This window comes from Sturnira hondurensis, unplaced genomic scaffold (genome assembly GCF_014824575.4).
Source record: "Sturnira hondurensis isolate 20B ecotype Veracruz unplaced genomic scaffold, ASM1482457v3 Scaffold0004271, whole genome shotgun sequence".
Lineage (NCBI taxonomy): Eukaryota > Metazoa > Chordata > Mammalia > Chiroptera > Phyllostomidae > Sturnira > Sturnira hondurensis.
This window is the reverse complement of record NW_028076902.1, coordinates 8,584,543-8,610,623: the sequence shown is the minus strand read 5'-3', so window position 1 is coordinate 8,610,623 and position 26,081 is coordinate 8,584,543. Positions and strand designations below refer to the sequence as shown.

Here is a 26,081-nt window from a genome sequence, read left to right as displayed (position 1 = left end):
AGGGGGAAAGAGAGAGAGAGACATCGATTTTTTGTGGAACGACAAACCACAAACCTTGGCGTATTGGGATGATGTTCTAACCAACTGAGCTACCCAGACAGGGCATTACATAGACTATTTTTGAGTGCTTGTAATATGCCAGGTGCTGTTGTCAGTGCATAGCCCATCTAACTTACTTGCTTTTATCCCATAATGTTATTATAATTCTCACTTTTCAGATAAGGAAACTGTAGCACAGAGAAGTTAAAGAACTTGCTCAGAGTCTCAGAGCTAGTAAGTGCAAGAGCTGGTATTCAAATGTAGGCAGTATGACTCCCAAGCCTATGTTATTAACCACAGTGCTTGGTGTGAACATCTGGCTTGCCTCAGCCGCAGCTGGATTTCCCTGTCCCTTGAGATTTAGTAATATTTCCTGTGGGCATCTAAGGTTTTGCCCAAGATTTTGCATTCCCATAGATACCACTTTCTCCAAATGCCTGGTTCTATGAATTAATTTATTTTAAGGATCTCTTGCTGTCCCAAGTGGAGGAATTTGCATTTTCACAAGAAAAATATCTCCATACTGAACATCAGCCAATTTGTTTCTTAAAAGGTCTTGGCTTTCCCACCACAGGGGCTTTTATTTATTTTGTAAAAATTTATAAAGTACATAAATTTAAAATAGTATATAAGATATTAAAATAGTGTGTTAATATTATATTAATACATTATAATATATAATGTATAAGTAATAAATAAATTAAACATATATAAAATTATATATATTATTATTATTTTTAAAGATTTTATTTATTTATCTTTAGAGGGGAAGGAGAGAGGGAGAGACACATCAATGTATGGTTGCCTTTCGTGCGTCCCCTGCTGGGAGTTGGCCTGCAGGGAACCGGCCTGCAACCCAGGCATGTACCCTGACTGGGAATCGAACTGCGATCCTCTGGTTCACAGGCCTGCGCCCAATCCACTGAGCTACGCCAGCCAGGGCCTATAAAATTATATATTTGGTTATAGAATTTGTTTTTGAGCTACACAAAGGGATTCCATACTGTAACTTGTCTCCTGTGACTCCCTCTTCACTGAACATTGTGTTTCTGAGACTCATTCATGATGTTGCTATATCATATTTCATTGAGCAAACATGTTGCGTTTTATGTTCCCTTTTCTTTATCAATGGACAGTTGTTCTATTTCCAGTGTTGTTATGAGCATTCTTGTATATGTTCTGTGAAGCATATGAGTAACAGTATCTCTAGGGTGTATGAAATTGCTGAGTACTGTGGAATGCAAATATGCCCCATCATAAGTGACAGGTTGTTTTGCAAATAAATAAATTTATACTTCTAACAGCAACATATGAGACACTTTACCTTAAATCCTCAGAAAAACTTGAAACCATCAGACATCTTAATTCTAGCCAGTCAAAGGGGTGTAAAATGGTATTTTGGTATTTTATTGGGGGGTTCTAAATCTGCATTTTTCTATTACTAGTAGAGTTGAAAATCTTTTTATGTGTTTATGACTACTGGGTTTTTTTCTTCTGTACTATACCTATTCGCATCACTTCTTCTTTAAGTGTATTTTAATGATTATGCTGTTACAGTTGTCCTATTTTTTTCTCCCTTTTATACTCCTCCACCAGTTACCCCAATTCCCTCCAGCATTTCCCACCACCCCACCACTTAGTTCATGTCCATGGATCGTGCATAGAAGTTCTTTGGCTTCTCCGTTTCTCATACTATTCTTAACCTTTCCCTGTTTATTTTGTACCTACCATTTACGCCTCTTATTCCCTGTAACTTTTCCCCCATTCTCCACCTTCCCCTTCCCCACTGATAGCCCTCCATGTGATCTCCATTTCTGTGATTCTGCTCCTGTTCTACTTGTTTGCTTAGTTTCTTTTGGTTTTGTTTTTTTTTAGGTTCAGTTGTTGAAAGTTGTGAGTTTGTTATCATTTTACTATTCATAGTTTTACTCTTCTTTTTCTTAGATAAGTCCCTTTAACATTTCATATAACAGGGGCTTGGTGATGATGAACTCCTTTAACTTTATCTTATTTGGGAAGCACTTTATCTGCCCTTCCATTCTAAATGAAAGCTTTGCTGCATAGAGTAATCTTGATTGTAGGTCCTTGCCTTTCATGACTTGAAATACTTCTTTCCAGCCCCTTCTTGCCTGTAAGGTTTCTTTTGAGAAATCAGCTGATAGTGTTATGGGAACTCCTTTGTAGGTAACTCTCTGCTTTTCTCTTGTTGCTTTTAAGATTCTCTCCTTATCATTAATCTTGGGTAATGTAATTATGATGTATCTTGGTGTATTCCTCCTTGGGTCAAAACTTTCTGGGATTCTCTGGTCTTCCTGGATGCGTATGTCTATTTCTTTCAGAATAGGGAAGTTTTCTTTCATTATTTGTTCAAATAAGTTTTCAGTTTGTTGCTCTTCCTCTTCTCCTTCTGGCACCCCTGTGATTTATATATTGGAACATTTAAAGTTGTCCCAGAAGTTCCTGAACCTCTCCTCATTTTTTTTTGAATTCTTGTTTCTTCATTCTGTTCCGGTTGAATGTTTATTTCTTCCTTTTATTCCAAATTGTTGATTTGAGCCCATTTCCTTCCCTTCCCTTCATAGTTGGTTTCCTGTATATTTTGCTTTATTTCCCTTTGCATAGCCTTCACTTCTTTGTTTTGTGGCTCTACTCAATCATTTCTGTGAGCATCCTGATTACCAGTGTTTTGAACTCTGCATCTGATAGATTGGCTATCTCCTCGTTGTTTAGTTCTTTTTCTGGAGTTTTGATGTGTTCTTTCATTTGGGCCATATTTCTTTGTCTCAGTGCACCTGTTACATTGTAAGGGATGGAGCCTTAGGTATTCTTCAGGGTGGGCAACCCTCTTTGCCGCATTTTGGCTGTCTGTGGGGGAGGAGTCAGAGAGTGAACAATGCTGCTTGTTCGCCTTTCAACACACTTTCAAGAGACTGGAAGTTTCTCCCACCAGCACAACTCCTACAGGTTTTTACAGCCAGAATTTCTGAGGCTTTATTTTGTCCATGCTGGAACCCTGGGTTGCACAGTCTGTGTTGCTCCCCTGTTGTTCCTCCCGGTTTATCTGCACACAAATGTGGGACCACCTGGTCCTCGAGCCACCTCCTTGCTGCATGTCCTCTTGACCCAGCTGCCTGTCTCAGCTGCTCTTACCAGCTTGGGTGAATGTTTCATCTTTAACTCCTTGATTGTCAGACTTCCATGCAGTTCAATATTCTGGCAGTTCTGGTTGTTTTTTCTTTTCAAATTGGTTGTTTCTTTCTTTTGGTATCTACCTATGCCTCCATCTTGGGTAGGACTCCATTCCTTTTTATTGATTTTTTAATTTTTATTTTGTAATAGTTATACATATGGTATAGTATATTTAACAGGTATACCTTATCAGGTGTAACAACATACAAGAACACTCCCAATATTCTTTCAATGTTATTGGTTTACAGAGGGGTTGTTTTTTATTTTTTAATAATCTGATTACTAACCCCTTGCTGGTTAGTAATTGATGCATGCACCGGCCCACAGCATCATGGATGAGACATGAGACAAATTCACATGAACTACCGAGTCCTGTGGAGGAAAAGGGACCTCACGGCTACTCTCTCAAGCGGGGAGCGCCTCAGAGTGGCTTGGCCACCCTCTCAAGGAGAGAGCGCCCTGACCCTTGCCAAGACAAGCTTCTGTTGGGTTTAATTTGCACAGGAATGCAGGTACAGCTTATTAATTATTGTCAGGCAGTAAGGATCACACTCCCTCTGTCATTGTTTCAGGCTTAAGTCAGGCCGAGGAGGCAGATAGCCAAGGAATTTTCAGAGACTTCTGTCAGACTCAGGGGAGTCAGGCTTTGTCAAAGCTGAGAGGTGAGGGCCCATCACTCCCTTTCTCCATAGCCCCCCAAGTCCTTCCCTGGGGCCTCCACGTGATCATGCCTGTCTTAGATTGTTCCCCCCTTGGGGAATCTTACCCATCATTGGCTAACTGATCAAGCATTGGGGGCCAGTTATGGATGAAGGAGCAGAAGTGATGCTCCTGCCAGGGAGATAAGCTTTGTCTCCTTAGTGGCTTGTGGTCCAAAGGTCGCTCACTCAGCCTTAGCCATGGAGGGGGTTACAGCTCCTGAAACCAGGCAGGGCAGTTCCCACAAGTAATTGTGTTAGTAGTTAATGTTGTATAGCTTGTAGCTTGTCTTTGGCTCTCTTTATGGACAGAGCTGTTTAATTTAAAGTAAGGAAATGTTACAGTGTTTTATTTTCCTATTAGCTTAGTGAGTTTTATTTGTTTTTACATTTACCAAACTGTCAATTACTTTGCTTACCTTTCCTTTTTTCACCTCAGACATTCCTTCTAAGATCTTCTCTCTCTTTCCTGAAGTTCTTCTTTAGACATTCTTTAAGGGCAGGTCTAGTAATAGTACACTCAGTTGTTACCCAAGAATGTGTTTTATGTCACCCTCACTCTTGAAAGATTGTTTAGCTAAGAGTGCAAGTATCAGTGAAAAAATATTTTCTCAAATATTGCACTGTCTTCTGCTTTCCTTAGTTGTAGTTGAGAAGTTTTGTCAGTGATTTTCCTTCCTCTCGAGTGCTGTGCCTTATACCTGCCTGCTGTTCAGATTTTCTGTTTTTCTTTGATATGTTGCTGATTTACCATTCCATTTCTAAGTGTGCCTTCTTTTTATTTCTCTTATTTGGATTAGATTTTATTTTTGCTTGTGGATTCTTATCTTTGATCACTTCCGAAAAACATTCTTGCTTATTCCTTTCAAATATTTTATGTCTGCCATTCTTCTTTCCTACTTTTCTGGGACTGGTTGGGCTCATCTTTCCATCTTCCTTATCTCTGGTTCATCTTATTATCTCTTGGTGTGGTGTTCTGCATAATTTTTAAAGCTTTCTCTTCCAGTTTTCCAGTTTTTTCATTAGTTTTGTAAAGATTCTATTTTGGGATCTTCGATTAGGAGTAAATGCTTATTCTTACTTTGGAAACAAACAGAAAACCAATGAACATTGTTGAGATTGCTTTCCTTCACCAATATGTGCGTTCACTGCTCTTGGGAACCACAGAATCAGACCAGGTCAGGGCCATTTTCATCTCAGCTTAACCCAGGGACCTCAGGTTCAGATCTACCCTCCCAGCCCCAGTGATAGTCACTTCCCCCCAAAAGCAGCCCTGTCTTTCAGTAGTCTTACCGCTCTTTGTTCTACTTTCAGGATTTGCTTTCTTTTATACACGTACACATGTGTATACTCATAATCTAGTCCACTAACTACTGCAATTCTAATAATGGAACGAAAACTATGTGTTATAAAGATCTAGTTGTCCCACTGTAAGAGGACCTTTCAGAGGGTATGGTCTGCTATATAGCCCCAAATAGAAATATCTACAGGGAAATTTTTTAATTTATTTTTTAAAATCCCTCCACTCCCCTTTCCCTCTGGTAATCACAATAGTGTTGTCAGTGTCTTGAAGATTTTTTTTTCACTTTACCTTTTTCACCCAGCCCCCCAACTCTCCTCTGCACTTCTGACAGCTGTCAGTCTGTTCTCTGTATCGATGAGTCTGTTTCTATTTTGTTTGTTAGGTTTTTTATTCATTATATTCCACTTATGAGTGAAATCATCTAGTATTTGTCTTTCTCTGGCTGGCTTATTTCACTTAGCATAATGTTCTCCAGGTCCATCCAGGCCCTCGCAAAGGGTAAGATTTCCTTCTTTTTTATAGCCGCGTGGTATTGCATCTGCAGGGAATTTCTGACTGGCCATCTTCACACTGTCCTGCTAGCACCCCTCTCCATTCCCCTCTCTTCAACTCTCCTTTCTCTTCTTCCCAAACCTCCTCCTACCTCTTAAATTTAGGTTTCTCTCTACACCCCTTTCCAAAGTCTTTTCACTTTTGCACAGAGAATTTCAGCTCTCCTCAGCCTCTGTATTCGATTCTGGGCTTCCCTCTGTAGAGTGAAACCAATCGCAGAAGAAAGGCAGGCACTGTGACAAGGTCTTCCTTCCTTAGAAGGCAGTTATAGTGTGAGTAGCAGTTTTTTTCTCCATTTCATTAATTATTACTGAGTATCTATTAGGTGTCTGCCTCATGCTTGGCAGTGTCTGGAATGCTAAGCTGTTGTTCAGTGCGAATTCATGTCATTATGTCATGGTATATTTAAGGCACACCTTGTATCATAAGCACTGTATTAAAAGCTCTACATGAGCAATTTTTAATATGCTCAGGAGGATTAGAATCTTTATCTCACTGCACTTAAAGTATGGAAAAGATTAGGCTAAGTAATAGAATGTGTTTATTTATTTTAAAGGTGTTTTTTAGCTTATTATTTCCTTTTGTGATAGTGAATCCTCTATAGTATAGTTTGAAGTTAGTAGTTAGCCTTTTATACCCATATTTCTTCAGTAGAAGAAATTAAAATAAATAATTTGTGTGCATTTCTCAATGTACATAAATGCAATTCAGAAATAAAAAACCTTCTATTGTAAATAATGTCTCTCTTACTCAAGTGACCCTAATTAGAGGAATATCTTCTTTTGTCTTAAACCTTTAACAAAATGCATTAAAGGCAGATTTCATTTCTTGCACTTTCTAAGAATTCGTTGTGCGCCTATTTTGTACTGGTCTAGGCCCTGGCGGTACAGTGGGGAACAAAACATAGCGAGTCCCTTACACTGAGGCTTACATCCCAGTGGAGAGACAGACACTCAGCCACTGACATAGAAAACACTGCAAAGTAGTGGGACATGCTCAGCGGAAGAGCTGGAGGGAGAGTGGTCAGGAAGGCAAGGCCTCACTGCCCTGGATGAAGTGAGGAGTGAGCCCTACAGAAAGCCAGGGGAGCCTTCCAGGCAGGCAGAAAAGCAAGTAATGGCTTTGAGCTGGACTGTGCTTAGCATGGTTAAAGATAAACTTTAGTATGACACTCAACCTATTCTTTTCACACCTCTATTTTTCAGGTATCCGAGATGTTTCTAAGTGGAGTGAGAAAACAAAAAAGCCTCTAGAAACCCTGTATGGGTATGAGTACTTTGCAAAAACCTGTGAAAAGTGGGTGGATGGCATAAAACAGTTTAAGCATCTTCCAGATGGTAGGTTACACTAACTATTTAATGGTTCCTTTGCTTTTGGTTATAAAGGTTGCTTGAATTCCTCCCCTGATGTTCCAGAATTCCTCGGGGTTTAATGCATTCGCCCACTGTCCTTACACCCTGATGTATCAACAGAGAATACTAGTGACTATATACAATACAAGTTCTTATGTGTTAAATCCACCTTTAACTAGAAACAGATTGTATATAGTGTAAAGGTTTATAATGTTGAGTCTTTAAAAGCAGACTGCTCTTTTTTTCTTCTACTCCTTTGTGTGTGATGACAAAATAATTCTCTGGAAGCCTCAAATAGTCTTTATTTTCTAATTTCAGAATGAGTAATTAGAAAACAAACAAGCTGCAACATATACTATATATATATTTTTTTGCACATTTAGACAAGTTACCCTAGGACAAAGAAGGAAGGACTTTCTGTCATGACCTTTAGCCCCAGCAGCGTTAGTATGAGGAAGAGAGCATTCACTTCTTTTTCCATCTTCAGAACTAAGTTACATGACTTTGGCCCTGATCAGTGTCTCCCTGTGTTTATCTGAAAAATTGACATGATGTCCAATTACAGTAAAAATGAACATCTTTAAGAAAAAATCTAAAAGTATTTTATATAAATATTTACATTTTTAATGTCTCATTTTTCTTTTTTTAATTGCTGAAAGAATAGAAAGTAGCTAAAATCTAATCTTGAAGCACATTCAATTATAAAATTGTTGTGATTGAAAAATCAACTTGATGTCTTAAGTAATAATTTCCAGAATGAGTCATCTGTCACAACTTTCACAGTGCACAGGACATTTGGAAAAGCTACTTCCTTGGCTTAAGTTCAAAAGAGCAAATATATCCTGTTCAAACGCAGTACCCACTCATAGAAATAGGTTCCTGAAGTCTGTTTACTTTGGCTTTAAAGCAAGCAAAAAAATTGCTACAAAACAATATTTGAGAGTTCTGTATTAAAGAAGGCAATTTTGTGAAGTGTAAACTTCTATGTTTTTTTGAAGAGAGTAGGGAAAAATGTCAGATTGCCAATAGGTAGAAGAAGAATTAAATGAGTTAAAAAATATGTCCTGTATTTGTTAAAATTAAAAACTTGTGTTCTGCAACAGACACCATCAGAAGAATGAAAAGACAAGCCACAGACTGGGAGAAAATATTTATAAAAGATCCATCTGATAAAGGGCAGCTATCCAGGATATACAAAGAACTCTTAAAACTGAACGATAAGAAAACAACCCAATTAAAAGATGGACCAAACAGAAATGAGATCCCACTCTTCACCTATGAGAATGGTCACACAGGAATTTCAGGGCAGTGAAAACGCTATGATACTATACTAGATACATGTCATTACACATTTGTCGAAATGCACAGGATGCATAACACCAAGGGTGGTCCCCGAGGGAAATGATGGACTTTGGGTGACGATGGTACGTCAGTGGAGGTTCACTCACTGTGAAAATGCACCACTTGGGGGTGTTGGTAGTGGGGGAGGCCATGTGTGGGGGCAGTCTCTGTACCTTCCACTCAGTTTTGCTGTAAACCTAAAACTCTAAAAAATATCTTTTTTTAAGAAAAGAGAAATGGAGTGAAAAAATGTAATACAAAGAATCTAGCAGCGTGTCAATCATCTTACAGCAAGATTGTTAGTGAAATTCTTATCTCCTTCTGTACTAGTTAATTCAAGAGAAGCCCTTTTTCCTGGTTGCACACTCAAGTATAAGGATGCTCAGACCTAGCACAGGTTTGGAGTCAGACAGGCCTGGTGTGCATTCTGGTTTTGCCACTTGGCTTGCTGTTAGAATGTATTCAGGCAAATCACTTAGCTTCTCTAAGCTGTAACTTCCTGTCTGAGAACTACCTCATAAAGTTGTTCTGAGGACAAAATGAGTTGTTAGTGTTTGGCTTTGGTACTGTACCAAGTACAGAGTAAGTGCTTAGTACTCTGTAGAGGTACTTGATTTACAAATAATTATATATACTAAATGAGTTAAAACATGCACATAACTACCATAAGTGTTTCATGGTTATTAGATAATTCGAACACTTCCTGACATATAGTGATCACTCAGTAATGCCAGCTTTAATTATCTGAGTATACAATTGGCAGATGCATGTCATCTCAGGGACAGGAAGGGGTCATCTTCAGAGACCTAGAGAAGTATTACCCTGGTCTACCTGTCACCCTTCTCATTGAAACCCCCAACTGAATAGGAGGGGACAGTGCCCCCTGGGCTGGCTCCTAGCTTTCTCAGAGCTGCCATGCCTTCTTTTTGACACAGGCAAGGGAAGGCAGGAGGAAGAAGGAGCTGGCTCTGTGGAGTCCTGCTGGGTGTCAGCCACTACTAGAGCATCTCTTTTTAGCCCCTCGGCCACCCAGGGGACTATGATTTATTCCCGTTCTACCAGAGGAGAAGGCTGAAACTCAAGTGGCTAAGGAACCACTAAAACTTCACAAGTGGGAAGTGGTGGGGAACAGGAACTTAGAAATGTTGCTATGCGTGGGAGTGAATCTTCTAATCTTTCAACCATAATATCAGTCAGGAATGTGAGAGAGGCAGGAGGGATGAGGAGGAGCTGTACAATGTAACTTCATTGTGAGGTATATGAGCTTTGAGGGCTAGCTGGGACCCCAAAGACCAGTTAAGACATTATTTTCCAGAAGGAGCTTATCAGATGGCCAAGCACCTACCGTGGATTTGCAAACTGGGAACTGCCTCTGTGTCATATAGAGAGCTGTGGGTTTTTGTTTATTTTTCTTACTGTTTTACATGAATTTTTAATTAATTAATTTTTTACAGTTAAAATACTGTATTTTGTTTTATTTTATTTTTTAATATATTTTATCGATTATGCTATTACAGTTGTCCCATTTTCCCCCTTCACTCCCCTCCATCCTGCACACCCCCTCACACCCACAGTTTCCACCTTTAGTTCATGCCCATGGGTCGTACATATAAGTTCTTTCGCTTCTACATTTCCCATACTATTCTTACCCTCCCACTGTCTATTTTCTACCTACCATCTATTCTACTTATTCTCTGTACCTTTTTCCCCCTCTCTCCCCCTCCCACTCCCCCATTGATAATCCTCCATGTGATCTCCATTTCTGTGGTTCTGATCCTGTTCTAGTTGTTTGGTTAGTTTGCTTTTTTTGTTTTAGGTGTGACTGTTAATAATTGTGAGTTTGCTGTCATTTTACTGTACATGTTTTTTATCTTCTTTTCTTAGATAAATCCCTTTAACATTTCATATAATAGAGGCTTGGTGATGATGAACTCCTTGAATTTGACTTTATCTGAGAAACACTTTATCTGCCCTTCCATTCTAAATGATAGCTTTGCTGGATAGAGCAATCTTGGATGTAGGTCTTTGGATTTCATGACTTGGAATACTTCTTTCCAGCCCCTTCTTGCCTGTAAGGTCTCTTTTGAGAAATCAGCTGACAGGCTGATGGGAACTCCTTTGTAGGTTACTGTCTCCTTATCTCTCGCTGCTTCTAGAATTCTCTCCTTATCTTTAATCTTGGCCACTGTAATTATGATGTGCCTTGGTGTGTCCCTCCTTGGGTTCAACTTGTTTGGGACTCTGAGTTTCCTGGACTTCCTGGAAGTCTGTTTCCTTTGCCATATTGAGGAAGTTCTCCTTCATTATTTTTTGCTCTTCCTCTTCCCCTTCTGGTACCCCTATAATTCAGATGTTGGAACATTTAAAGATGTCCTGGAGGTTCCTAAGACTCTCTTCATTTTTTTGAATTCTTGTTTCTTCCTTCTTTTCTGATCGGTTGTTTCTTTCTTCCTTCTGGTCCACTCCATTGATTTGAGTCCCAGTTTCCTTCCCATCACTATTGGTTCCCTGTATGTTTTCCTTTATTTCACTTAGCATAGCCTTCATTTTTTCATCTAATTTGTGACCAAATCAACCAATTCTGTGAACATCCTGATTACCAGTATTTTGAACTGTGCATCTGATAGGTTGGCTATCTCTTCATCATTCAGTTGTTTTTTTTTTGTTTTGGGGTTTTTGGGGGGGAGCTTTGAACTGTTCTTTCATTTAGGCCATTTTTTTGTCTTGACGTGCTTGTTATGTAGTGAGGGGTGGAGGCTTAGGTATTCACCCGGGCAGGGTAATCCCCATGGCTGAGTTGTGACACTCTATGTGGGGAAGGGGTCCAAGAGGGAACAATGGTGCTTGCTCTGCTCTCTGCCAGATTTCAGTTACTTCCCCCACTTCCCATAAGCAAATTGGGCCTTTCTGGTGCTGATTCCCATGTGGGTGGGTTTGTGTACATTCTAGGACCCTGTGGGTCTCTGCAATGAACTCTCCTGTGAGACTGGCAGTTCCACTGCTGCCTCAACCCCCACAGGTATTTTCAATCAGTGGTTTGAGGCTTTATTTCCCTGAGCTGGGACCCTGGCTTGTGCGGTCCACCCCACTCCCCAGTTTTGCCTGGTTCATCTACACATGAATGTGGGACCGCCCAGTCTGCCAGCTGCTGCCTTGCCCACCAGCTACAACCTCTTGTGCCCTGTTCCACAATCTGCTGCCTTGCTGGGTCCTCTGGCTGTCGCTTTGCCGAGAGTCTTCTCCACTCTGGCTGCCCGTCTCCACCCCTCCTACTGGTCTGGATGAATGTGTCTTCTTTAACTCCTTGGTTATCAGACTTCCATACAGTTCAATTATCTGTCAGTTCTGGTTGTTGTTTTTAAATCGTTGTTGTCCTTCTTTTGGTGGTGTGAGGAGGCACAGTGTATCTATCTACACCTCCATCTTGGCCAGAAGTCCAAATTTTTAATTTCAATCGGGCAAAACTGCTTGTTCACTAATAAGGTTTTAAAATAAAATTTTAAAAAACAGCAGAGAAACAGAAAAGGGAAACCCAAAGAAGGGTAGAGCTGGTACGCCCCTCACACCCACCTAATTTAACGCACTGGGTCACTGAGACCCGAAGAGAGGTATGACTTGCCCCAGCTCTCGGCTTCTCCTTACCTTGTGAAATGGTCACCTTAAAACCCACTTTCCGTTCATTTGTTTTTCAGGTAATATCTGCCGGCACTTGCTGCCCCTGATTCAGTGCCCCACCTTAATTGTGCATGGCGAAAAGGATCCTCTACTCCCACGTTTTCATGCTGACTTCATACACAAACACGTGAGCGGGTCACGGTAAGTCTAGTCTCTGGTCCACCATTCTGTGCCTCTAGGGCTTCTGAGGAAAATGGGAGAAGCTATAATAACGAAAAGAATGGTGAAGGTTGGGATCTTTTAAAGTGGACCCCGACCCCCATTTTGCCAATGGCAATCAGCAGTACCACTGTGTACAAGGTTTCAGAGACATAGGGGACAAAAGGAGCCCTGATTTGTGGGGAACCATTAATTTCAAGGAAGGGGATTCTCAGGTAAGTATCTCTTGTCATTGCTGTGAACTGTGCTAACACATACTAAGTTCTGTGACACTGGCAACGCGTTAGATTCACAGGAATCATTGTTAACTAAAACAGCTTGGTATAATTTGAGAATTTTAGCACCATTAGTACAAAAGCACTCCCTTTCCACTAAGGAAAATCTGTAAAACCAAAGGAAGGAAATAATAGCCTTTTGCTTGCCAATCATTTAAATTCTTTTATTACTAGCATTTTGTGTTTCTCTTTTTTTAACATAGAAATAATCACATTCTATATTCAACTCTGATGCTGCTTTTTTCCACTAAAAATTATGTTCTAAATTTGTGTTATTTTAGCTTTAAATTTGTACACATCAGATGATTAAATTATTATTCAGAATTATAAAATAGCAACATATACCAAACCATGTTGGTGGCTCACTTGATTAAAAAGTAGATACATGTTGCTTATTCTTTGCATTTTTGTTTCTGCCAGCTAGCTTTGGGCATCACTGAAACTTATGTGTTAGCAAAATTTTTATTTTTCATTTCCATACATTTTTATATGGAGAACAGAAATTTATATTTTGGTTGACACAAGAACAAGCTTTTGCCAGTTCAAATATATAACCAGCTGGAACAAGATGAAAATTCAAAGTTGAATAAATTCAGTATCTCCCTCACATGTAAGGGATGCATATTCTGAAGGAGAAAATGAGGTGTGACTGGGAGACAGTGACCTCATTTTTTAACAATTATGCTGGGAAATAAAGACCCAGGTGAGCCTCGACCCCTTCAAAAACTATGTATTGATTTCAGAGATACTGTCATTACTCAGGGCATCTTTACTATGGGATTCTTTTGAAATTGACCTTTATGAGCAGCCTAAGAAAACCCTTCCTCCCTCACTCACTCTCCTCTTTCTCTTACTCCTTCTGTTCCTTCCCCTCTCTCAGTCTCTCTCCCTCTTCCCCTCTCCTTTCCTTCCATGAGCCAAGTTACGATGATGCTGCGGGCCAGCGCCACCCTGAGAGCTCCCAGGGAAAGCAGATGCAGAAGCAGTCCACTGCTTCCTAATCGTACTGTTCCATGTTGTGTTTCTTAGAGAATATGTAAGAGTGGGGAGCATGCTTCTTATTCTATAGTAAGATATAAAATCATAAATCTATATAATTTCTATATTTATGTAGCATTTTATATTTTAAAAGGCATTTTACATACAAAATCTAATTATACTTTACAACTCTCAAAAACAAATATTTCTTATGAAAAAGAAATGTTGCCTCCATTTTATAGATGAGAAAATAAAGGCTGAGATGCTACATAATAGCCCAAAGGTTGCATAGCCTGCTAGAGACAAATCCTAGGGTTTTTTTCCTCCTATTTTAGTGCTTTTCCCCTACAGCACAGCTGTCTCTCATTAACATACTCTTATTTTAATATGTGGTCTGCATTATATACTTGCTGATCTGGTTCATTGTTTTCTAGCATCAGAAATGACATGTTTTTGTATACTGACTCTCACAGTGAGGACGTGTGTTGAGAGAGCCAGGTTCAATCAAAGTCAGTCTGCAAGAAAGTTTAATGTAAGAATTCTGTTTCAAACCCATCTCCTAACAACAGAATACATCAACATGGTAGAAAAATATCCCCTCACTGTTTGGATGTTAATGTTTCAGTGGGCTATTTTATGGAAGGTCATTTTCTTAGAGCAATATTCTTTGGAAGAAATCAGTTGAAGGTTAAGTGTTATGAGCAGTAATTGTCTAAAACTGGTTTGCATTTTACACCTATTACTTTCCTCTCCTACAACAGCCCTTTATGTTGGACATGAATTTGCCTAAAACAGGTATGGTTTATTGTGAACCCAACAAAAGGAAGTTGGATTCCTTAAGCACCAGAGTCGTACTGTGATTCCATACACCATACCCCTTGTCCACGTGGTACAGCAGTTCACAGTGTAGCAAGCTCCAGTGAACTCAGTGTTTTACTAAAGTTTAAGCCACAGCCTGTCCCTCAAAGATTTTAGCAACAAATAGATAGCGTATATGAAGCCAATGGCTTTCTGTCCTCAGAAGGAGGCTAGTGAAGGGTGGGGCTGTTCCGCAGGCCTGCTTCCTGCTCATGTTAATTTGTCTCTCTCTCTCATTTCTCTCTGTGGGAGAAGAATGATGGAATCTCTTGGAAGCAAAGAGGCATTAGAGATCATTCAAGTTTACTGTTTTAAATTTTATTTTTATGCAATTGAACCCTTCCTCCTAACAAACTCTTGCAAAGAGCTGCTCTTACTGCAACAGTGACGGGGAGCAGACCTTGCCCCTTAGAGTCTCCTTGTCCTGCCCCAGCCCCTGTGTGTCTCCTGCTTATCCAGCCTCCTCCTGAGATGGAGAAGCACTGACATCACTCACCACCTGTCTAGCTAGTCAGCCTGTGCTCGGGTGTCTCCCTTTACCAGACGTGCATCACCCACGAGGCCAGCCCCAGCTTGTTTTCAGAGGATCTGCGTTGAGCAGAGGTTGGCACACCTGTCAGACTCTTTGGAGGTAGGGTGGATGGGTTCCAGGAAGCAGTGGGACTCAGACATCTCAGAGGAGTTTGTGACTACATAGCTTGTTGAACCACTGTCTGCTCATTATGTGTATTAGTCTGCAAGGGCTGCTACTGTGAATACCAGAGACTGGGAGGCTTAAATAACATGTTTATTTTCTCACAGTTCTGAAGGCTAGAAGTCTGAGATTGAAGTGTTTGTAGGGTTGATTTCCTCTGAGGCCTCTCTCCTTAGGTCGCAGATGGCTGCCTTCTCCCTGTATCCTCGTATGGTTTTTCATCTGTGTCCTAATCTCCTCTTCTTATCAGGACGCCAGTCCTATGAGGGTGGGCCCTAATGTCCTCATTTTAACCTGATTGCCTTTTTTTAATCCTCACCCAAGGCCTTTTTCATTACTTTTTTAGAGAGAGGAAAGAAGAGAGGAAGAAAGAATAATATCCACGCAGAGAGAAGCAATGATTGGTTGCCTCCCATATGTGCCCTGACGGGGGATCAAACCCACAACCTAGGCATGTGCCCTGACCAGGAATCAAATTTATAACCTTTTGGTTATGGGACAATGCTCCAACCAACTGAGCCACACCAGCCAGGGAAACTTAACTACCTCTCTAAAGCACTATATACAAATAAGGTCACACTCTGAAGTACTGTGGGTTAGGACTTCAACATACAAATTTTGGGAGGATGTAGTTCATCCCATTATAGTATGTTTTTGAGGAGATTCTCAGATGTCAGGACTTACAGGCCCAGCAGTGGTCAGGGTCTGGACCTGAGACCCAGCTGCAAATGACCAGCACCCTACCTGGAATCCTCTACCCCTTACCTCCTTTGGTTGCCTGGCCAAGTGTACTCATCCTTCAGGTTGCAACTCAAATGTCTTCTCCTCCTCCACTTTCTCTTCCTTCTCTAATTACTCATCTATCTGAAGCCACACAGCTCCTTATTTATACCTTTTTACAGCTGTCAGCATGTGAATTTAGTGTTCCTCCTGTTGAGCATATCAATACCTTTCCCAGGTATTGATATACACTACATCCCAGGATGTAGTGTACCTGCCAAAAGAAAGAGAATGTGAGAGCAAAAGAGGCACATGGGACCAAGCCTCTGTGGATGGCCAGGGGTCACTGACTGGTGACTCAAGGCCAAAAACCATGGTCTAACTTCATGTTCTGGGATTGGGGCCAGAGAGCCAGCCCAGATGGGAAAGAATGAGTGGTAACATCCATGTGCACAGAGTGGCACCTGGGGCTAATGTCACCTAAAGCAGAGGTGGGAAATGGAGTCTTGCCTGGGCAGCAGAATCGATATTTTGGGATCCTGAGCAACATTCACAGCAGCGGTGGGGAAGAGCGCCAGCAGCATTCAGGCGGGTGTGGATGCTGGCTCAGTCACTTGTTTAGGCAGTGAGCATATATTTCCATGCCCTGGTTTCCTTGTCTGTAAAATGTGGGTGATAGTATCTACCATTCAGAATATTTTTAAGGGATGAGTGCATATTTGTACATTTAACACGTAAAACTCAGCACAAAGTAGCTGCCGGTTCTGTGGATAGAATGCTGGCGTGAATGCAGGTGGATCAGGGACCCCAGGAGACAGCCAGGATATAGCTTGATAGGTCAGAGGCAAGTTGCCCTGCATCCCACTGTTCAGCATTAGTATAGGAGTATGGGTATATTTATTATTAGTCAGGATTCTCTGGAGAAACAGAACCAATAGGGGACACACACACACAGAGGTTTATTTTCTATAAGGAATAAGGAATTGCTCACGCAGTTATGAAGATTGAAAACTACAAGATCTTCGGTTGGCCAGCTGGAGCGGAGTCAGGAAGGTGGAGACCCAGGACACATGAGGCATAGCTCCAGTCTAATTCTAAATGCCCAGGAACCAGGAAGAGCTGAGGTTTCATTTTGAGTCTGAAGGCATGAAAAAGCCATATCCCTGTTTGGAGACAGTCAGGCAGGAGCCTACTTTGGTTTTCAATTAAAACAAAAATATTCACAGACGACTTCCTGGAAACTCTATGGGTTCATAACTAATTTAGAGTGTTACCACATCCCAAGTGGAGAAAGAAGCTGCAGCACATAATTTATGGCTTTGTTCATATCTGTAGCCCTCAGAGCTTCATTTGAAAACTGTGGAAGCGTCAACTGTGGAAGGGATGCTAACTTTGTTTCTCCTTTGCTACCTGGGTTGTAGTGAGTGAGATCCTAGGACTGTATCAAGAAGTAAACTGACCACTGGATTTATACTGTGAGGTTAGACATTTAAATTTCTCAAAAGATCTAGAATCACATCTTTTTCTAAAAATGCCAAATGCAACAAGGAACTTGCACTGGCAAATGGGAACTTCTGTTTACCATCTTGACACCCCTTAATTTCCAGTTGAACCATGTGTTGGGTGGTGGGGGATTGCCTACCAATTCTCCTGGGAAGTGTGGTTGTTTGCAAAGCATTCTCCGTGGATCACGTGATTAGATCCCTTTGTTATCTGGGTGAGAATCTTGGTCAGCAGTAGAGTTGCTATGTTGCCTTCACAGCCTGTATACTTCCTCCTGTCTAATGTGGTACCTTCCCAAAGAGGAACACACATAGCCTTTAAGTATAGTGACTTTTGTTTGAGACCTAAAGGAGGGTGTATTAAAGAACTTGAAATGACCCACAAAAAGTATCAAGGAGAGGAGCAACTTTCTTCATACTCACCCGTCTGTTCATCTGCCTATAATTCAGTGTGGGTCCAAATGGAGATGACTCAGAACATATCTCCCATATTTTTAATGAAAGGGACCTAGTTTTCCCTAAGACCAAGAGATTACTATAGGAAGAATGCAGACAGCACTGAGGCTAAAAAGAAGGGATTCACTGCTGGTGTTTCTCCTTCCTCGTGAGGGATTTGCATGAATCATAGAAATGACGTAGGACACGTGATAAGCAGCATGGCTATCCAGAGGGGAGGACGTGCAAGTTGGGCAGACTGGGGTCTCTGCTTAGGAATCCAGCTTAGCGCTCATTAGAAGATGCAGTTTGGCCTAGATGTGCCCTTCTGTGACCTTTCAGCATCCTTGGCAGTTGGTTCTGTCTCCTAAAAACAGAGGCCTTGAGCATCCCTGAAAGCCCTGTAAGGCAACTGGAATCCCATCTTTGGGGTTGATGCAGCTTGCCTTTCTTTTCTGAACAATGTTAAAACTGAATTTGGAACATTCTGGTTACTATAAATGGCATTAACTTTCCTGAGAGCCTGAGAAAGATGCCAACAATATAGCCCATCCTCCTTTCAAGTAAATGATCTTGATTATCTGAGTACCTCCACCCCACCCCCATATGGTTGGGCTGCAAAGCCAGCTCTGTTCCCAGGGCCCTGTCCCAGGTTCTGCCCAGCACTGAGAACTCTCAGACCCCAGGTGCTGAAAAACCAGAGTTAGGCAGTGCTGTAATTGGCACTTTGTCCCAGTATAGTCCTTGTAATGTCCAACTGTCATTGTGGACAAGACAGCTCAAGCTTGCACTTATATCCTAGAAGCTTTCATTGAAAACTTTTATTTCTGTACTTTTATAACCAATAAATAAAATATACAACTCAGAGAAGGCTGCCTTTATTAAAGAAATTGCCAACCAGCCACATTTGACCACATCCCTATTGGGAGGAGGAATCCTGATGACAACGGTAAGATTTGCCACAGACATGCAGTGACAGCTGGAGGAGACTTGCTGATGCAGGCTGCCACTGCCCACAGTCCTAAGGGACACGTAGTCACCCTTTGTCTGAGGCTTGTATTTAGGTACTCAACTCCCCCAAAAACAACAGGGTAATTTTGAACCTTGAACAAGGGTCGGGTGGTGGCTGGACTGATTTGGGATTTTCCACTACATAGATGCCCCAAGAAGCTCACCTGTTCAACTCAGTGGATTCTGGACATTTTCTATTTTATCATCTCTTCAACCTTCTCTTTAAAAACCAACCTTATTAAAATGAATTTCTTTTTTAATTTCTAACCAAATCATGTCATGTGCCCCACTCTCAAGCAGGTTCAGTTAAACCGTTTGTTACATGATACAGTTCCCAATAGTGTATGCTGTTCCTGTCATGTCAGCCTCCAGGTTAGTCATAAACTGCTAGAGGCTTTTACTCTTTAATATTCAGGAAAGGTTATACTATGTACCTTAGATTCTCTCCCCAAAAGTAGTCATCCAAAAAACGTGGCAGGTTTTTACTTTAGATTTTCATGTTAGGGAGGGGAAGAGGTTTGAACTGGTGTGCCATCAATCATAAGCTTTTTCTTTTTAGGTTGCATCTGATGCCAGAAGGCAAACACAACCTCCACTTACGTTTTGCAGATGAATTCAACAAGTTGGTAGAAGACTTCTTACAATGAACTCGTGACCTGGCGATTCCTTAGCAAGGGGCTTCATCTGCCTCTGTGGCCTCTGGAACCCACCCCCACATCACACCTCAGTTCACCTTCCCTCCAGGCTTTGTTCCTCCCCACAACTACTGCTAATCCAATAGACAAAATGATATTAAAAACATCCTCCAATAGCTACAAAAATTAAGTGACTTTTTCAACATTAAGTTTGGATCTCTGCCATTGTTTTAAAACATAAACCCTAATGGTGATTTATTTGCAAATTAACGTTAGAGGAGCACCTGTGCTCCTCGCTGAATTTGGGGTGCCACACCCCAGAGCTGTGCCTTCTGAGGGGGGAGCACCCTCTTGTCTCTGCAGCTGTGTCATTGGGCAAAGCAAGAAGAGAAACAGAAGAAAGTTCTTGCCTAAGGTCCTCAATTCTAGATTTTCACAGGATTGCTGTAACTCCAGCAAAGGGAAGAAGGGTGACTTGACCTCAAATCTATCCACTTCCTTACCTTTGCTGGGTTCCTTTACTTTCATACTTTGGGCCAGTGAAGATGAAAAAATACTTCTTTTTATCTCTTTATTAATAGAATTATTCATTAACCATTAAGTATGTGATTACATAATTTGACTTTGGGTGGTGGACACAATGCAATATATAGCTCATGTGTCATAGTAATGTACACTTGAAACCTATGTGACCCCATTAACCAATGTCACCCAAATTTAATTTAAAAAATTTTTTAAAGTAGAAATTCTATTTTGTTATGATTAGTAAAACCATAATCATATTTAAGAAGTATCTAGTGAAAGAATAAAAAGAAAGAGACCACAAGATTTTAGACACATGCTTTATAATTAGTATAGATATCTTAGAATTTCTGACAGGGGCGAAACTGAGCACCATAGTATACAAATAGACCATGCTTGATTGAGGACAACAGAAATTCACTAACAATGCACAATGTATTTAAGAAGTTCTTAAGCCTCATCCTCGCCTTCCTCCTCCTCGAACTCCCCCTGTTCATCGGCTGTGGCGTCCTGGTACTGCTGGTACTCGGACACCAGGTCGTTCATGTTGCTCTCCGCCTCCGTGAACTCCATCTCATCCATGCCCTCGCCCGTGTACCAGTGCAGGAAGGCCTTGCGCCGGAACATGGCCGTGAACTGCTCCGAGATGCGCTTGAACAGCTCCTGGATGGCTGTGCTGTTGCCGATGAAGGTGGCCGACATCTTCAGGCCCCGGGGAGGGATGTCGCACACGGCGGTTTTCACGTTGTTGGGGATCCACTCCACGAAGTAGCTGCTGTTCTTGTTCTGCACGTTGAGCATCTGCTCGTCCACCTCCTTCATGGACATGCGGCCCCGGAAGATAGCGGCCACCGTCAGGTAGCGGCCGTGGCGGGGGTCGCAGGCAGCCATCATGTTCTTGGAGTCGAACATCTGCTGGGTGAGCTCGGGCACTGTCAGGGCCCGGTACTGCTGGCTGCCCCGGCTGGTCAGGGGGGCGAAGCCGGGCATGAAGAAGTGCAGGCGGGGGAAGGGCACCATGTTGACGGCCAGCTTGCGCAGGTCTGCATTCAGCTGGCCCGGGAAGCGCAGGCAGGTGGTGACCCCACTCATGGTGGCTGACACCAGGTGGTTCAGGTCTCCATATGTGGGGGTGGTCAGTTTCAGGGTGCGGAAGCAGATGTCATACAGGGCCTCGTTGTCAATGGAATAGGTTTCATCTGTGTTTTCCACCAGCTGGTGGACAGAGAGGGTGGCATTGTAGGGCTCCACCACCGTGTCAGACACCTTAGGTGAGGGCATCACGCTGAAGGTGTTCATGATGCGGTCTGGATACTCCTCCCGGATCTTGCTGATGAGCAGGGTGCCCATCCCCGAGCCTGTGCCACCCCCCAGAGAGTGGGTCAGCTGGAAGCCCTGCAAACAGTCACAGCTTTCCGACTCCTTCCTCACCACGTCCAGGACCGAGTCTACCAGTTCGGCGCCCTCTGTGTAGTGGCCCTTTGCCCAGTTGTTCCCGGCCCCGCTCTGGCCTGCCAGAGGGAAAGGAGAATACTAGACACTAAAACATAAGGAATTTCAGGTTGTTACAGTGAGGCTGCGCTAGTCTTAGAGTAGCAAGTTCTTCCCTTTTAGATACCTTTCATTACCTATAGAAAATTTTTATCAGTGACACTCAAAAAACAGTGGAGGTCATAATAAAACAAGTTTAGATCAAAGGAGGCTGTTAATGGAAACAATATTCTTAAGAACAGAACATTCTATTGGGTTGGCCAAAATGTCCTGTTATGTTTTTTCCATACAATGGCTCTAGAACCACTTAGTTGTCTTTAACTTTATTCAAAACAATTTTGTTATATTGGATGGTGACAGCTGTCACATCAGTGTGCATTTAAAAAATTACCAAAATTGGTGAATTTTTGTGCAGCCATTTTAATACGGAAGATGGAAGATATGCAACTTTTCAGCATATTATGCTTTATTGTTTAAAGAAGAGTAAAAATGCAACGGAAACGCAAAAAAGGATTTGTGCAATGTATAGAGAAGGTCCTGTGACTGAACATGGCAAAAGTGGTTTGCAAAGTTTCTTGGTACTTTTGACATTCTGGCCAGATAATTCTTTGCTGTGGGGCTGTCTTGTGCACTGGAAGATGTTTAGCAGCAGCCCTGGCTTCTACCCACTAGAAGTCAATAGCAGGAAATAGCCCTCATACTCAAAATATCCAAATCAATGAAGGTTTTGGTGAAAATGAAAAAAATGTGCCTTTTATTTTACAGATAAAAACTAAATGGACTTTTTGCCAACCCAATAAAAACGTTACATTAGATCCCATTAACAGGCAAGGGCAAAGGCACAATGACATAAGATACCTGACTACTGGTCACAACCTGTGCCTTTGGCCTTTGCTGCTTGAAGGGGCCACCTGTTGTCACAGATGCTCTGAAAGTACCATTAGCCTATCAGACTCCTGTTTGGAGCTTTTTCATTGCCCTTTATTCTTTACCCTTCACAGCCTGCTGTGTAGTGGGAGGCCCACAGCAGACCTCTGCAGCCTGACACTGTCTTTTGTCAAGCTGTCCAGAGAGTCGCCACCCCTGGGCTAGGTGGAATTAGGCCACAACTCACAGCTACCTGTGGACACATAGTGTCCACCTGGGCAGTCAACACTAAAAACTGTGATTTCCACAGTGTTTAGGAAGAGGAAGACTCATTGAGCCAGTTCCCATTGCTCATGACTACATACCAAACACGAAGTTGTCGGGCCTGAAGATCTGGCCAAATGGTCCAGACCTGACAGAGTCCATGGTGCCTGGCTCCAGATCCACCAGGATGGCCCGAGGTACATACTTGTTACCTGCAGGAAAGAAGATCTGGATTTAGACCTGCGGGTGACCAAGGAATCAGACAACAGAATGTTCTGTGCACCTTTCACAGCAGAACTCATTTGGGAAAATTCCCACCTGTGAGACAAAAGTGCAAGAATAGGGGAGTGTTTCTGCTTTATGAAAGAGCCCTGGCTCTGGTGTGGCTCAGTATATTGAGCACTGGCCTGAGAACCAAAGGGTCACCAGTTCGATCCCCAGTCAGGGCACATGCTTGAGTTGCAGGCCAGGTCCCCAGTAGGGGGCGTGTGAGAGGCAACCACACACTGATGTTTCTCTCCCTCCCTTCCCCTCTAAGAATAAATAAATAAAATCTTTAAAAATTTTTTATTTATTTATCTTTAGAAGGGAAGAGGAGAGAAATATCAATGTATGTTTGCTTTTTGGTGCATCTCCTGCTGGGAACTGGCCCCTGCTAGGAACTGGCCTGCAACCTAGGCATGTGCCCTGATGGGGAATCGAACTGCAATCTTCTGGTTCACAGGCCCGTGCTCAATCCACTGAGCTACACCAGCCAGGGCTAATAAATACAATCTTTAAAAAAGAAGAGGTAATGATCATGCTTAATCATGGCAAACATGCAGGAGTCTTAAGGAGCTACTAGCAGGTGATATTTAAAATGAACTCAAGCAGCATTTCTTTGTCATTTGTATGTTCCTAGCACATTGCATCTGTCCACAGTATGGGAAGCAAGGTTGATAGAAAAGCAAAAAAAACATTCAAATAATCACCAGCAGCTTCATTGTAGTACACATTGATTCTCTCCAGCTGCAAGTCACTGTCTCCATGGTAACTGCCAGTGGGGTCGATCCCATGCTCATCACTGATCACCTCCCAAAACTGGAAATTTTAAAATACGTATATCACACGATGGTCTGGCATTGTAAATATCAGTAAAGGTGGCCCTTTCCTTCCTCTCAGGTCCTTGGAATAGTGGCCACTGTGATCAGATGGTTCGGGGTGCCCTAGAGAGACCAGGTTAGCTGTGCACCCATGTTCCTCCAGCAGAGGCTGCTGAGAGGGGCTTGGGAACCAGCAGAACACCAGCCATATTATGGCGACAGCCTGAAAAGCTGGGAGGGGCACTGCAGGGGGAGGGTGGGCACCGCAGATCTTCTGGGGCAGCTGTGGATGCTGGGGAGGCTGCCACCCTCCAGGCAGGGCTTGGTGTCCCCATGTCCCAGCATCACAGCATCTCACTATGCCAGCTGATGGATGGGTCCTGGCAGGACCCAGATCCAGCTGGATCCCACCCTGTGGCTGCCTTATAGGAATCAATGTCTCCTGGCACAGATACCACCCAGCTCTCCAAGCAGGGCAGTTTGTGCCACTGACATCCACATTGGCCTCTGGCCATTGAGCTCAGCGGGCCATGGGTGGGGAAGGGCAGGAGGGAGCCTGGGAGCATGACTGGGGCAGTGAGCAGAGCTGGCCTGGGAGAGGACGCAGGCTCCATGGTGAATCTGCAGCAGGAAAGGGGGCGGGGAGGTTGGGGTGGGCAATATGGCGGTGCTGACAGAGACCTTGTCCTTTTTCAGACCTCACCCACAGCCATGCACCATGCCCAGTCGGGCCTGGCCCAGTGCTGTGGGTAATTGCAGCCCCAATACAGTCACCTGTCACCTGTGAGACAGGAAGCCAGACTGGCTTTAAATATTATCATGTCTAGATGGTGCTAGTATTAGGGAAACTATCTAACATTCTCGTCTTTATATCCCAACGAGTAGTCTCTATAACATGTCACCTCAATGACACTGCATTTTTTTTCATTCAAACTCTGAGAAAGAAATGTCCAGATTAAGGTCTACATGAGGCCACTGGATTAATATGGACGAACCGTCTATCCAAATTTCAGAGGCCAATACACCCAGAGAAATACCAAGGACATGCAGATGAAGGGTTGGTTCTGAGAAAATTTCAAAGGGCCTTGATTAAAGGGACATACAGCTGCCTCCCCTCCCCGTATCGCAGCAGGTGGTGTGGCTTCCTGGCCCCGCGGCTGAGCCGAAAATGCGCCACTGGGGCGGGGAGCCGACGCCGCCTCCACCCCCACTTCCCGGCCCTGGCCGCACCCTCTGGAACTGCTGTCCCCCACCCTCGCCCGGCCTGCACCCTTAGGGCCCGCTGCACCTTCAGCCCCGGCCCACACTGTCGCGGCCCACCGCCCACTCTCCGTCCCTTCTGTCTGGGCGCGCCCACCTTGGCGCCAATCTGGTTGCCGCACTGGCCCGCCTGGATGTGCACGATCTCGCGCATGGTGCCGGTTGCAGAGCGGGTGGAAGTGCTGGGCCTCGGAACAGTGAGCACCGCACAGACAGGCGAGCTCGGGAACGAGGAGAGGTATCACGGTCCCTCAGCTCCGCCTTTTATACCAACGGACCCGCCCGCCCTGCATTGACGTAATTGCAGGCGGAGCTGCCGGGGGAGGTGCGCCAGAGACTGCGGCACCACGAGGGGGAGCTGGGGCGCGGTGCGAGGTGAGGGGGCGCTACGGTTGGTCGCCCCGCCAGCCGGATCCGCGGAGTGAACCCAGCACCGCTCTCCGAAGGACTCATACCCAGCCAGCCGCGCTCTCCCCAACTCACGGGTGCCGCTTACCCTGCAAAAGGTCATTTAGGAAAGCCGAATTCCTACCCAACCTCGTCCACTCTGGCTCCCTTAGAGGGACTGGAGACCTAGGTCCAGCGACCAGGGGGAGAGGCTGCCTCCAAACAGGATTCTTGCCTCCAGGGAGAGGGCGAGAGGCATCTGGCACCTTTTTGGAATAGGGAACCCAGAATTTTCAGTGTGGTCTACAGCAGTTTGTTAAGGTTTCCCGCGTGCTGGGCAGGATCCTGGACTCTAGGCCTCCTTCACTTTCTATTCTAGGTGGGAATTCGCTGCCAATATGAATGCCGGGAGGGCCTGCAGGTGGCTAGGAGTGGGGGTTCCCCTGTGAGAACTGATAAGCAAGCAGCTGTCTTCAAGAAAAGCGAGAATGGCAAGGTGGGCAGCTTTTTGCTTCCACGTGTAAGGAGAATGGTCCGTTTGGCGGGGATGGGGGGGTGTTAGGAAAAGGGGCACGGAGCTGGATTTGTCTCCTGTGTACTTTGGGTCTTGGTTCTTTGTAAAGGCCACTTAAATGTGGAAAATGCGTGCCTGTGTGTCAGAGAGGGAGGGGAATGAATGTGAATAGCCAGGCGTCAGCCAAAGTACCTGTGCCTTACATACACCCTCACAGCGACCTTATAGCCCTGGGCAGTCCAGTTCGAAGGCCACCTGCCACGTGTGACGATGGAACA

General features: G+C 43.4%; 2 protein-coding genes across 3 annotated transcripts in view; one reads left to right on the top strand and one right to left on the bottom strand.

Annotated features, from left to right (window-relative positions):
* BPHL (biphenyl hydrolase like) overlaps positions 1–19,953 on the top strand; it is a 36,962-nt gene extending 17,009 nt beyond the window's left edge. Inside the window, exons 5-8 of one of the 2 annotated variants that reach the window (XM_037045424.1) lie at positions 6,987–7,118; positions 12,167–12,290; positions 14,035–14,093; positions 19,341–19,429. In XM_037045424.1, the coding sequence (XP_036901319.1) occupies positions 6,987–7,118; positions 12,167–12,290; positions 14,035–14,050 (272 nt within the window). In that variant the 3' untranslated portion in view covers positions 14,051–14,093; positions 19,341–19,429. Of the gene's footprint in view, positions 1–6,986; positions 7,119–12,166; positions 12,291–14,034; positions 14,094–19,340 lie in introns of both variants that reach the window. The other variant, XM_037045423.1, reaches the window with a different exon arrangement.
* A 291-nt stretch (positions 19,954–20,244) lies between these two features.
* TUBB2A (tubulin beta 2A class IIa) lies at positions 20,245–25,156 on the bottom strand. Its single transcript, XM_037045421.1, has 4 exons — positions 25,000–25,156; positions 23,532–23,640; positions 22,662–22,772; positions 20,245–21,449 (listed from the first exon to the last, which is right to left on the bottom strand). The coding sequence occupies exons 1-4, from the start codon at positions 25,054–25,056 to the stop codon at positions 20,389–20,391; spliced, it is 1,338 nt and encodes a 445-aa protein (XP_036901316.1). The 5' UTR covers positions 25,057–25,156; the 3' UTR covers positions 20,245–20,388.
* Positions 25,157–26,081: the final 925 nt, after the last annotated feature.

What these genes read in the sequence shown, in the direction of transcription:
- TUBB2A (XM_037045421.1), bottom strand. Translation starts at nt 25,056, where the DNA reads ATGCGCGAGATCGTGCACATCCAGGCGGGCCAGTGCGGCAACCAGATT. An exon ending in GCAACCAGATTGGCGCCAAG is followed by an intron (nt 23,641 to 24,999) that starts GTGGGCGCGCCC and finishes TAAAATTTCCAG; the next exon opens with TTTTGGGAGGTGATCAGTGA. An exon ending in GTACTACAATGAAGCTGCTG is followed by an intron (nt 22,773 to 23,531) that starts GTGATTATTTGA and finishes TCTTTCCTGCAG; the next exon opens with GTAACAAGTATGTACCTCGG.